At 55.1% G+C, this 11,631-nt stretch overlaps 1 protein-coding gene across 1 annotated transcript in view; it reads left to right on the top strand.

Annotated features, from left to right (window-relative positions):
* Window positions 1-5,340: 5,340 nt before the first annotated feature.
* The window catches only part of LPIN3 (lipin 3), an 8,751-nt gene continuing 2,460 nt past the window's right edge, over window positions 5,341-11,631 (top strand). Inside the window, exons 1-15 of the mRNA XM_009998795.1 lie at window positions 5,341-5,532; window positions 5,858-5,953; window positions 6,735-6,970; window positions 7,196-7,303; window positions 7,733-7,853; window positions 8,024-8,132; window positions 8,482-8,581; window positions 8,703-8,872; window positions 8,955-9,048; window positions 9,233-9,302; window positions 9,912-10,016; window positions 10,429-10,487; window positions 10,753-10,876; window positions 11,081-11,229; window positions 11,386-11,472. Coding sequence (XP_009997097.1) covers window positions 5,341-5,532; window positions 5,858-5,953; window positions 6,735-6,970; window positions 7,196-7,303; window positions 7,733-7,853; window positions 8,024-8,132; window positions 8,482-8,581; window positions 8,703-8,872; window positions 8,955-9,048; window positions 9,233-9,302; window positions 9,912-10,016; window positions 10,429-10,487; window positions 10,753-10,876; window positions 11,081-11,229; window positions 11,386-11,472 — 1,820 coding nt within the window. The remainder of the gene's footprint in view (window positions 5,533-5,857; window positions 5,954-6,734; window positions 6,971-7,195; window positions 7,304-7,732; window positions 7,854-8,023; window positions 8,133-8,481; window positions 8,582-8,702; window positions 8,873-8,954; window positions 9,049-9,232; window positions 9,303-9,911; window positions 10,017-10,428; window positions 10,488-10,752; window positions 10,877-11,080; window positions 11,230-11,385; window positions 11,473-11,631) is intronic.

Here is an 11,631-nt window from a genome sequence, read left to right as displayed (position 1 = left end):
CTTAAAAAACTCCTTCTCTCTGCTGGGGGAGGGAGCTGTGACAATGGAAAAGCCTTTTTCACATTCCAGCCTGTGGTGAGGGTTCCCTGGAGGGTCAGGGTGGAGGGATGGGTGTCATTTAGGGAGGGCAGCCCCAGCAGCAGCAGGGAGCTGCCCAGCACAGGACCTGCTGGGCTGACTGACACCTGCCAGCATCACTATCTGGGTCCCCCAGCCCAATAAACTCGGAGGCTGTGGCCACCTCTCACCTGGCATTTGGTGCCTGCCGTGTCCTGCTCGGGGGCTGTGAGGGGTGCATGCCCTTCAGGAATAGGTGTCTTTGCTCTTTGCATCCCAACCTTGGGTTTTGTTGGCATCTCGGGACACACCCAGTGTAAGAGGGACAGTGGGGAAGTTAAAGGACAGGCAGGCTCAGGGAGAAAGGAGCCAGGCTAGTGGCCATCAGCTTGTGTGCCAGAGCAGTGAGGTCCTGGGGCATCCTTCCAGTGTGGGAAAGGAGGCAGGAGAACATGGATTCCTGGCTCCTGGGGAAGAGAATTTGGCAGGTGGACTTCATCCATCCATGGTCCTGGTGCTCCCAGCTAAACCCCGTGGCTGGAAGAATTGCTCACATCCCAGCCCCAGCTTCACTTCTTTGCTCAGCAGTGACCCTTTCTGTCAACTCGGTTCCTCTTCTGTCTGGGAGAGCATCTTGCTCCTCTGCAGCATCTCTGATGAGCTGAGCTGTGTCAGGTCTCAGCCAGCATGGAGGCTGGTGGGTTGGCCACCTTCCTGGGTCTCTTACAGCTGGTCCTTATGTCCTCTCCCCAGACATTTCACCCTAAGCCCATGAAGAATCAGGCAGCAAGGGAAGGGGGGGAAATCCAAGGAAAAACATCCTGTGGGACTGCTGGGCTTCTCAAAGGCAAGCTTAAGAGCTGGGAAAATCCTGGAGAAAGAATTTTATGACAAAGGGAGGGTGCAAAATCCCCATCAACCCCCACCTTGGAGGCAGCTGAAGACTTGGCTGTGGCCTGGCTTGTCTGCAGCAGCTGTTGAAATACAAAGAGGGGGAAAAACAAGCCTGTCTTTGACACAGTTTGCCCCCTCTCCCACCCTGCAACTGAAGACACAACTTGTTTTTCTGGGACAGTGGAAAATTTAGGAGTCTCCTGGGCAGCCAATGCCTGGGGTGCTCCCAACTGCCGAGTGGATGGATGGAGTTTTTCTGGAGTGGGAACACTGGGATCGTGGCTTGCAGCACTGCCAGCCAGAGGGGGATGGCAGAACCTGCCAGGGAGCACCAAGGGCAGAGTGTGGGTACCCCAGGCAGGGCAAAAGCTGGGATCCCAATGGGTGAGGAACACCAGGGATGCAGGACATGGGCGTGAGCTTTGCTTTTCCATTGGAATGCAGGGAGCTGGAAGTACTGCCTCTCAGTTGACTAATAAAAAAAGCAGTCTCGTTTTGCAAGGGCTCATTGCAAACATCTGTGGGTTGTGGAGTCTCCAAAAGGGGGAAGAAACGTTTCCCAGTTGAAGTAGCTCCTGGGGAGAGGATGCACAGGGGGTGATGGATCTGCAGGGCCCACCTAAAAGAAATTGAGAGGGAACATGAGAGGGTATGGCAGGAACCAAGAATTGTATGGCTTTGAAAAAATTACCGTGCCAGTTAAAAGCATTTTAAGTCTGTTTTTTTGGAGGAGAAAGGAGCAAGTAAAATGCCCTGGGGCTGCATTGCAGGATGGCACAGAGGGAGATGTGGAAGTCACCAAGTGTGGCCATGGCCCAGCTGGGAATCTACTGGGGGACAAGTCCAGGTGTGCCCTTTCGTATTCCAGCCCTGGGGTCTGTGTTGCAGCTCCAGGGTTTGCAAGGTGGAAACCACTGCCCACTCACCCGAGATCAGTCTGATGCAGTGAAAAAGACAAAGCACCTGAGATGTCCCCTCCCAAGGTGTCTGGACTGAGGTTACAGCAGGCTCCTTTCTTACCAGGCATGAGTGCCTGATGCCCTGGCCATGGGGTGCAGGGTTTGGTGGCAGCTGCCTGTCCTGGGCTCCCCACAAGCCCCTCTGGGGATCAGCAGCCCTCCCTGGGGGCTGCAGCCCTGCCTGGCCACCCACAGCTGCTTTAGGTCCAATTTCACTAAGGGTAGAGCTCTTAGAAATATGAAGTTGCTGGAAAACAGAAAAAAAAATAAAATCCTTAAGTGACTTGTCACAGTTTTCAGGAAAGTTCCCATATTGGGTCTGGGACCTCATGTCCAGGTTGTGCTCAGTGCTGCATACAGGTACCATATGCTTGCAGTTACTGGGGGGCAGCTGAAATGATCCCTCAAAATCCCCCCAAGCCTCGGGTTCTGGTGAAGCCTCATTCCACCCTACGAGGACCATGCACACCAGCACCTCCCAGTGCAAACCTGGCCAAGGTTCATGCAGTCTTAAGTCCAGCAGCAATTAAGTGAGCAACACAGCAATTACCACCTTACCCACCCTTCATGGTCCTAGTCCACAGGAACCTATAGCAGTCCCTATAGCCCAATGGAGGAGGGAGAAATCAGGGGGCTCCTTAGCGAGGTACTTTGCACTCTGGAGTGGGCTCAGCTTCTCCACGGCTGTTTGAGGATGCTCCCCAGCCACTGCAAGGCAGATTTTGAAGGGCAGATCTTTCCCAGAGCTGCAGATGCAGGCTCTGCCAGCACCTTTTCCAGAGGGCTCAGTCTGCCCTGGAGTCCTGAGAGCTGAGGGTTTGTGTAGTTCGTGCTCTGAGCTGTTAAACGCTGACAGATCTAGTCTGGAAAACAAAAGAAGAATTGGCTTCGGAAATTCCAGCCCGCTGGGTCCGGCTGCAGGGGTCTTGCAGGATGGTGGGTTGGAGAAGGTGGGAAGAAGGGTCTCCCATCAGTGGAAAGCAGTTGGCAGCTCTTGCCGGAGCTGCTGGAGCAAACGAGCAGGTTGTGATGAGACCCAGCAGCCCCAGATCCACCCCCCGCCTCCCGGGAGCCTTCATAAGCACCGCGGGTGGCACGGCGTGGGAGTGGGTGCTGCTTAGGAGGCAGGGCCCTCCCCTCGCTCAGGTGAGAGGAAGGAAGTGGTAGGGAGAGGAGGAGCTGAAGGTGAGAGTGTTTCTGCTGGCAGAGAGCAAGTGCCAAAGTTCAGCAGCTGCCCAGGTAAGGGGGAAGGTGCTGGGTGGTGTGATGGATGGGGAGGGTGTCCCAGCTGCTTGTGGGGTGTCCCAGCTGCTTGTGGGGTGTCCCAGCTTCTGCTACCTTGAAGCAGAGCAGGCTGGTGTTACTGAAAAGCCTGGCATATTTTGGGAAGCTGGGAGGTGGGGGTGTGAGCTGCGTTGCCTCCCCAGGGGAGGATTGTTCCTCTATGAGAGCTGCGTGGTGAAGGGCTGTGGTCCTGCTGCTTCTGGGGCTGAGGGATGGGGATGCCCGGTTTGTCTGTAGGCTTTGTTTGTTCATTGTGGCTTTATGTCCTAGAAAACCCTTTCTCCTGCCCTGTCCACATATTGATTTCTCCAGTGTGTAACTTATTCTTCACCTCCCTGACCTGCTCCATCCATGGTGGGGCTGTGAGAAGTCTGAACCTCTTCTCTCTGTTCCCTGCCTGTCCTGGGTGAAACCCACAGGGAGTTAAGCTCCCTGAGCTGAACTGTCCCAGTGCCATCCTCTTCCTGCTGCCTGGCATTTTCCCTGGGCCCTTTTTGGGTCTGTCTCAATGTACACCCCAGCCTGCCAGTGCTGCCCTGGGGACATTGGCCAGCCTGGTTGTTCCCGCTCTCTACAAATCCCCCTTTGCAGCCAGGACCTGTCTCCTGTTTGCTGCCAGGCCCTGCAGCGTGGTGGGAAGGGCAACTGGACGGCTGCCCACACGCAGGGATGCCCGGGAAAGCTGGGATCAGCAGGATGCTGAGTGGCCCCGTGACCCTGGCCCTGCTCACGGCGGAGCTGATGGCGGCACCGAAGCTTCGGGAGCCGGCCAGGGCTCCCCTGCTCTCCTTCCCTCCAGAGGATCTGAGCTTCAGGCTTGTTCCCAGCTGTCAGGGAGAGGGGGGGGACACACAACATGGAGCAGGGACCACGTCTCCCTGTGCAGCCAGCCTTCCTGGAGGGATGTCAGGGCAAGGGATGGGGCTGAGCTTGTGCAGGATGGAGCGGAGAGGCTGGCAGCCTGCTGGGGCACGGGGCTCGTCGGGTGGCACCTGCTTGTCCTCCTCCCTTTGGGTAAGGAACCAGCTCTCATGGCCACCCCTCGGGCTGGGGGTGTGCTGAGGGCCTTTGGGGTCACCGTGTCATGGCTGATGGTGCTGCCTGCACAAGAAGTTTCCTGTAGTTCGTTTGTGGTCATTTGGAACGTGGTCATCCTGTGTCCTTGTGCCCTCCTTGTGGCAAGAGGGGGTGCAGAGCTGGCAGCTCAGGAGGCTGGGCCCAGCTGGTGCACTGACTCCAAGACTGTTCTCCTGCTGCTGGAGAGTGCTGAGCAAGCAGAGCAATGGGCTCCTCTGGCCCAGGGGCTGGGAGCAGCACCCCAACACTGACCTGCAAGAAAATGCTCTGGGGGTTTCACTGCATTGACCAGGAGGCAGCTGCTAGCAGTAGCCTGCAGGAAGAGGGCTGTATGAGAGCTATTTGGAGCCCGTGTGCCACCTCATGTGGCCAGAGGCAGAGCTGTGCTGTGAACCCCTGCATGGACCATATGAATCTCCAGCTTTGCAGCAGTGCCTCTGCTCCAGCACAGCAGAGGGGAACTGTGAGCAGCTGAAGGATGTGAGCAGGCAAGGGGATGAGCAGGAAGCAAGCAAGGCTTTCCTTCCATGGGTTCCTGCTAATGAAACCCAGGAGCTGGGAAGCCTTGGCATGCAGCAGTGCAAATGGCATTGCAGAGCTGTCTGGGTGTCCTCTGGGCAGCACAGCCCCTTTGCTGGAATTGCCTGGAAATGATGGCAGCAGAGACCAAGGCATGGAGAGCAGGGAGTTCTGGCTTTAACAAGGGCTGTGTCAACAGGATGCTGACAGCTCGATTGCAAAGTGTTGCTGTGAGCAGCTACTTGCCCTCCTAAGGGGCAGATGTGATGGTGCACCCCAATGGCAAAGGTCTCTGTTCTCCAAGTTGGGTGCAAAACCAGTGCCCTGGCTTCTGTCTGCTTTCTGATGGTCACAGGGGCCCTGGCTTATCTCCATCAGGGCCCTTCATGTGTCTGCCTCAGTTTCCCTAGAGGCCTACATGTCCCCGTGATGGGGCTGTGTCTGCAGCTGTGAAATGACTCTCCTAGAGTAACCTCACGTTGTGTTTATCTTCTGGATCCCTTTTTCCCTACCAGAGTCTGTTCCTATCTCTCATTTGCAGTCTCAAACAATGAACTACGTGGGACATCTTGCTGAGACAGTCTTTGTCACCATGAAGGAGCTGTACCGGGGCCTGAACCCTGCCACCCTGACAGGCTGCATCGATGTGGTGGTGGTGAGACAGCCTGACAACTCCTTCCAGTGCTCCCCGTTCCACGTGCGCTTCGGGAAGCTGGGGGTGCTGCGCTCCAAGGAGAAGGTGGTAAGTGGTGCCTGCCCTGGGACTGTGCTCCTCTCTGGTGTCTCCAGACCTGGGATCTTCCATAACCTGGGAAGAACTTTCAGGGGAACGGGAGCCCTGCTGGAAAGTCGTGCTTGCCCATTTTTGGAGGGGAGGCTCCAAAGGGAACCCATCGCTCTTCTGGGGAAGATGGTGCTTCCCAGGAAAAGTGGGAGATGGCCCTTGCCACAAAGGCTGGGTGGCTGTCAGCCCTGTGAGCAACCCCCACCCAGCCCCTCCCTGGGGAAGTGCCTTCCTGCATGCTGGTGGGTAAGTGGGTTCAGTGGCTTCTTCTGCCCCTTGCCAGGTTGACATTGAAATCAATGGGGAGCCAGTGGACCTGCAGATGAAGCTGGGTGACAATGGAGAGGCTTTCTTTGTCCAGGAGTCAGAGGAGAATGAGGTTGGTGATGAAAAGTTGCTGCTGCTCTGTGTCTTGCTGTGACCACCTGGAAGTGTAGGCTTGAGGGGAAAAGAACAGGGTTGACCTGCTCTTCTTCCCCAGAGTGACTCCACTATCCGTTCTGATGTTTTGTGTGTCCACAAAGGTACCTGCTCAAAGGATCTTATAACCAGTGTGGAGGATCTGAGCAGTGGAGCACCCCAAGAGGGAGCATTAGTCCAAATATCTGCATCCTAGACTGTCCTCCCTCCCTGGGAATGGCTGTTGACTAGCCAGGCAGATGTCTCAAAGCTTGGTCTCTTGGGGGATCTTGTGACAGGGGTGGGAGTGAGCCAGATGCTGTGACAGGCTGCCTGCCTTACTGGGAAGCAGGATGAGACTAGTTGTGGCTTCTGGAAATCCTGGCAGCTCTCTCCCAGGCTGACTTGTGGTTGCTGCTGGTTTGGGCTGGGTTTGAGAGCAGGGAGAGGGCTCTAGAGCTGAATCCTTGAGTTTGCAGTTGTTGTGATTCTGGTCTCATGGTGCCACCTCCTGTCTGCCTTTTCTTGCCTATGTTAAAGAAAAGTCTTTGGCTTGTGGCTGGACAACCCTGGTTCTTTCATGGTTTGTTGGGGTTTTTTATTCACATGTTGCATCCATGAAACCTTTCCTTTTGGGTCTGACCACAACATCACTTCCAAGCTGAGGGCTTGGTGGTGTTGATTGCACAGACAAGAGCTGTGAGCTGCTGGACTGGAAAAGAGGACACTGGATCTGAGGAGCTCTTCCATCCCTGTTTCAGGGCAGCATCCCCTCCTGCCTCTGCACGTCCCCCATCCCCAGTGAGGAGAGCCTGGAGGATGCTGGTCCTTCCTCCTGTGGGCAGGAGCCCTCAGGTGCCGAAGCCGCCCTGCGCAAGAGGCGGCGGCGCAGGAGGAAGCTCAAGAGGAAGGAGGTGGTGGACTCTGAACTAGAATGCTGTGAGGAGACCAAAAAGGAGGTGTCTGTGGAGGAGCCGTGCAAGCTGCCAGCTCCCAGGTGAGCAGCTTGGTCTGGGCAGGGTGATGTGGTTGGTCAAGCCTGCAGGTTCTGCTGGGGATGCTCAGCAGCACTGAAACACGGGGGGTGTTTTGAGTTGGAGCCCAGGCCCCTGGGGAGCAGAAAGACAGTGGGAAGAAATGGTGAAGCTGGGTATTGCCAGCTCTGCAGGTAAGGAGGCTGCTGCCAGAGAGTAGAATAACTGACCTCTTTCCTCCTTTGCAGTGATTCAGTGTATTTCTCCTTCCCTGACCTCCCCAGAGAAGAAATGGGGTCATCAGAGTCCCCAGTGATGCACCCATACTCTGATGGGGAGCTGGTCTCTGTGGACAGGTGAGGAGCAGAGCCAAGGAGATCTTCTTGGCTTCAGTGAGGGCAGGGGATGTGCCCTGTTGCTGGGAAGGTGGTAAGGAAAAGGGATTTGGGGGTGTTGGGAGAGGAGGGTTTTCCTGGCATGATGTGGTGTGGCTAGAGGAAAGCTCGGAGATGGTCAGGGACACTTCTGGCTGTGGCCACAGATGTAAGAAGCCTGTGTGCTCAGGGTTCTCCTGCCTCTTCTGAGCTGCTTCTGGACAGCCAGTGGCTCAGCACTTGGCTTCCTGGAGCCTCAGCTTCCTGTAGGTCTTGCTCAGATGTGAGTGTTATGGGGCAGAACTGACTGTATGGAAAAACAACTTTACAGGGTTCTTGGCCCTAAATGTCCATGCAGTGACAGGAAAGCATGGGGTACATGAGGTCCAACACTCCCTTCTCTTCCTCTAGCCCTACCCTGAGCCATCCATCTTCTGCCAGAAGTGACTCTGAGCTGGAGATCAAACTACAGGAGGGTTTTGCTCTAGGAGCTGAATCCCACATGCAATGGACCTGGGGAAGGCTCCCTCAGGTGAGTTCCTGCTCTTGTTCTTCTATAGCAAGTCTTGAGAAGAGGATGTCTGAAAGGACTGCAGAAAGTGGAGGAGGCTGTGGCCAGGTGGTCTTAGAGGAGTTGTCCTTTTCTTCCTGATGTTTCAGGCAACTTCCTGTCCTAAAACTTGTTGTTCTGCTTTCATTGAGGTGAATAAACTGGAACGAGTTGAACCAGCCAAGTTCACAAAGACCTTGGCTACTGCAGCAACTACTGTCTCTGCAACACCAGCAAGCCACCTTGTTGCCTCCTCTGGAGGTGTGGAAGAAGATCCAAGGCCAGCAGGACATCAGGGTGCACCTTGTTCCTCTGTTGTGGAGCCAACAACTGCATGCCAGGGTAGGAACAGCCTCCCCAAGCTGAAGGACATCCCCAGTGCTGTGGAGGCCTCCTCAGCCCCACAAGAGAAACAGGAGGGAGGAGGGTCAATTGTCCCAGAGGTTCAGGCAGATGTGGAGCCCTCTGAGGGTGCTGCTGCTCTGAGGCAGGTGGGCTTGGATATGATATGGATATGATAGAGGAAGATGCTGTTAGTTTTCTTGATGGGTGCTGAGATGGTTGGAAAGGTGATTCAGTTAAGCTCTCTCCTTTCTGTCTGTGCATTGAGGATCCACCAAGAGAAGTCCTCATTTGGGTCCCAGTGATGTTTACCTGGAAGACCTCTCCAGCCTGGATGAGGAGCAGGTGGCTCTCTATTTCCCCAGGAGGTATGAGTTGCCTCAGCTGGCCAAGCTGCTCAGACCTTCTTGAGCAATTCCCTTCCAGCAAAGGATGGAGGTGTCTAAGCCTATAGCCTGATGCTGCCACCATTTCTTCTCTTGCTGGTAGTGACACGGAGCAGAGTTCAAAGCCTGTGGCAGACCCCAACAAGCCTCTGTGTGTCCAGCTGCCATCTGACTTGCCTGCTCCCAGCCCCATGGACTCAGACTCAGATTTCATGCCTGCAATTGCCCTGTCTCTGTGTGGGGGCCTGGGGGGCAGCAGGGAGATCTCTTATGGTAGGTGGGAGGGGAGGGGGAATCTGGTGTCCTGGAATCCATGATGTACACCAGTGGCATGACCCAACCTCTGTCCCACCAGAAAAGTTCATGGAGCACGTGGTCACCTACCAGCAGTTTGCTGAGAATCCAGGACTCATTGATGACCCAAACCTGGTGATATTGATTAACAGAAAGTGAGTAGCCTGCTCTTCATGCTGCTGCATGCCAAGGTGACCAGTATGGCCTCCTTGTCCCTACAGAACCATTCCTGTAGGAGTGTGACTCCAAGATAATGATAATACTGCAGTAGTCGTGGGAGGGGACCTTCTGGCCATGCTGCAGGATCAATGATATTCCCATCACTTTTGTTTCTTCCAGGTATTACAACTGGGCAGTGGCTGCTCCCATGGTCCTGTCTCTGCAGGCTTTCCAGAGGAACATTCCAGAGGTCAGTGGCACAACAAGCTCACTCCCTCTCTCCATGCTTCTCAGCAGGGCTGGAAGGATGCAGTGGGGCTGCAAGAGCCCAAGCTGTCCATATGGGGCTTTGCAGGCAGCCTGGGGCAGGGCTGAACATTCCAGCCCCTGAGATCTCTCCTTTCTCCTAGAGGTACCTCAGGCTGGATTTTAGGTGCCTGGGTAACTCTGATGCTTGGAGAGCAGAGATTTCAGTTTCAAACATCTCCTTTTGTGGTGGTTCTATCTGTGCAAGGTTGGCCAGAGCCAGGGGCCTTGGCAGACAGGAGGATTTGGGACTACATGAGTCTGTTCCAGGGCTGTGTAGACCTGGCTGGGATTGCATGGAATAAAGCATCCATACTTTTTTCATTTCCTCCCACCCTTCCACCTCCCCCCAACTTCCCCAAGGGAACAAATCATTGTGCTCTTCACCCCCAAAACCATCTCAGCTCACCATGTGGCAGGTGTCCCTCATCTAATCCCATGGATAATTCTGCAAAGGAAAACCCTGCCTGGACAAGGGTCTCCTGAGCCTGTTGGCACCTGAGCCTCCTGAGGCTGAGGACTAATTTCATCCCATCTTCTGCTACATTCACAGGGCACCATTGATCAACTGGTGAAGGAGAAGATGCCCAAGAAAGGCAGCAGGTGGTGGTTCTCCTGGAGGAGGAGAGAATTCCCAGCAGAGGAGGTGCTGGCAGTGGTAGCTGTGACAACTGTGTCCTGAGGGCACAGGAGTCATCCTGGTGGCTGGCAGGGGTGGGAATAGGAGAGCAGCAGTGTCCTGGGGGTGGCCTGAGGCAGAGTATGAGAGTGACCAGAGGGCTGTGGCAGGAAGGTGACTTCTGTAGTGTCTGAGCAGCATTAACAAGAGTTACCAAGAACTGGTGATGCTGTGAAGTGGACTTTGTGTCCCTCCTGCCACAGCTCAGGCACCATGTGTGCTTGCTAGACTCCCTTCCCCACCAGAGCATCAGGCTGTTGTTCCTCTTCCATGGGGCAATGTCCCCAGGAAGGCAGAGGGATGCGTTGCCACCTCTTTGCTGGTGTCACTGCTCCAAAGCAGCTCCTGCCCGTGGCACTGGGGTGCTCATGACACTGCTCTCTGCCTGCAGCAGTTGAGGCCAGGGAATGCCAACGTGGAGACACTGCAGCATGACCCTGCTGAGCAGAGGTGAGTGCCTCTCTCCCAGGTTGCATTTAGGGATCTAGGCATGTTCTGGATCTCCTCCCCTCCTAAATGACCAGTTACTCCCAAGTCACTTATTGTATGAGAGGAGAAAGCTCAGTTAAGGCTCTGGCTGACCCCCTTCCAGCCAAGCTCCTCCACAGTTTTGGTGGATGGGTTGTCCTGGGTCCCCTCTGGATATCTTCTGGTGCTCATGGGGAAAGCTGTGGTCTGCAGGGTAAAGTCAACATGCTCCTCCCTTCCTTGTTAGGCGGGAAGAGGTGCCATCCAGTGATGAGCCCCTGCACCCTGGGGAGATGTTGGCAGAGGATGCCCCTGCACAGAAATCTCAGCCAACCTACAAGAAGTCACTGCGACTCTCCTCTGAGCAAATTGTATGTACTTCCCTCCTTCTCTGCCTGCCTGTGTGTGGGGGGTGAGAGAACCCATGAGCAGGGATTTCTCTACTCCTCACCCCATGCTTTTATAGGGCATCCAGGTATTTCACCCTGGGTGGCCACCCTGTAGGGATTTTTGGGGTGTCTGCTCTGGCCAGGTGGCAGTCTGGTGGTATCACTCTTCTCCCCCTTCTGCCCCAGGGAAGGCTGAACCTGCAGGATGGCCCCAACGAGGTGGCATTCAGTGTGACAACTCAGTACCAGGGCACGTGCCGCTGCGAGGCCACCATCTACCTGTGGAACTGGGATGACAAGGTGGTGATCTCTGACATCGATGGCACCATCACCAAGTAAAGAGCCTTTCTCCCACCTCACATCCCTGCTCCCTCCTGTTGGGGGAGACTGTCCTTTCATGGCTTGTGTAAGCTGCCAGGAGGGACCACAGACCACATCATCTGGATGCCTATCAGGTTGGATCATCCTGACCTGGTCTCCTTTCTTTCTAGGTCAGATGCTCTTGGGCACATCTTGCCACATCTGGGAAAAGACTGGACTCAACATGGGATTGCTAAGCTCTTCCACAAAATCCACCTGTAGGTATCAGATCAACTGATGCCAAGGGGAAGCAGGAAAATGATGGAGGAGAGCAAGTCAGGGCTCCTCAATCACTGATGCTGGCCAGAGTGGACATTTTCTGCTGTCTTGATGCCTGCTGTGCTGTCTGGATAATGGGGGGGGGGTGAAAGCAGGGG

Source organism: Chaetura pelagica, unplaced genomic scaffold (genome assembly GCF_000747805.2).
Source record: "Chaetura pelagica isolate M959 unplaced genomic scaffold, ChaPel_1.0 scaffold275, whole genome shotgun sequence".
Lineage (NCBI taxonomy): Eukaryota > Metazoa > Chordata > Aves > Apodiformes > Apodidae > Chaetura > Chaetura pelagica.
Note: the sequence above shows the minus strand (reverse complement) of the source record. Positions and strands in the feature narration are given on the sequence as shown.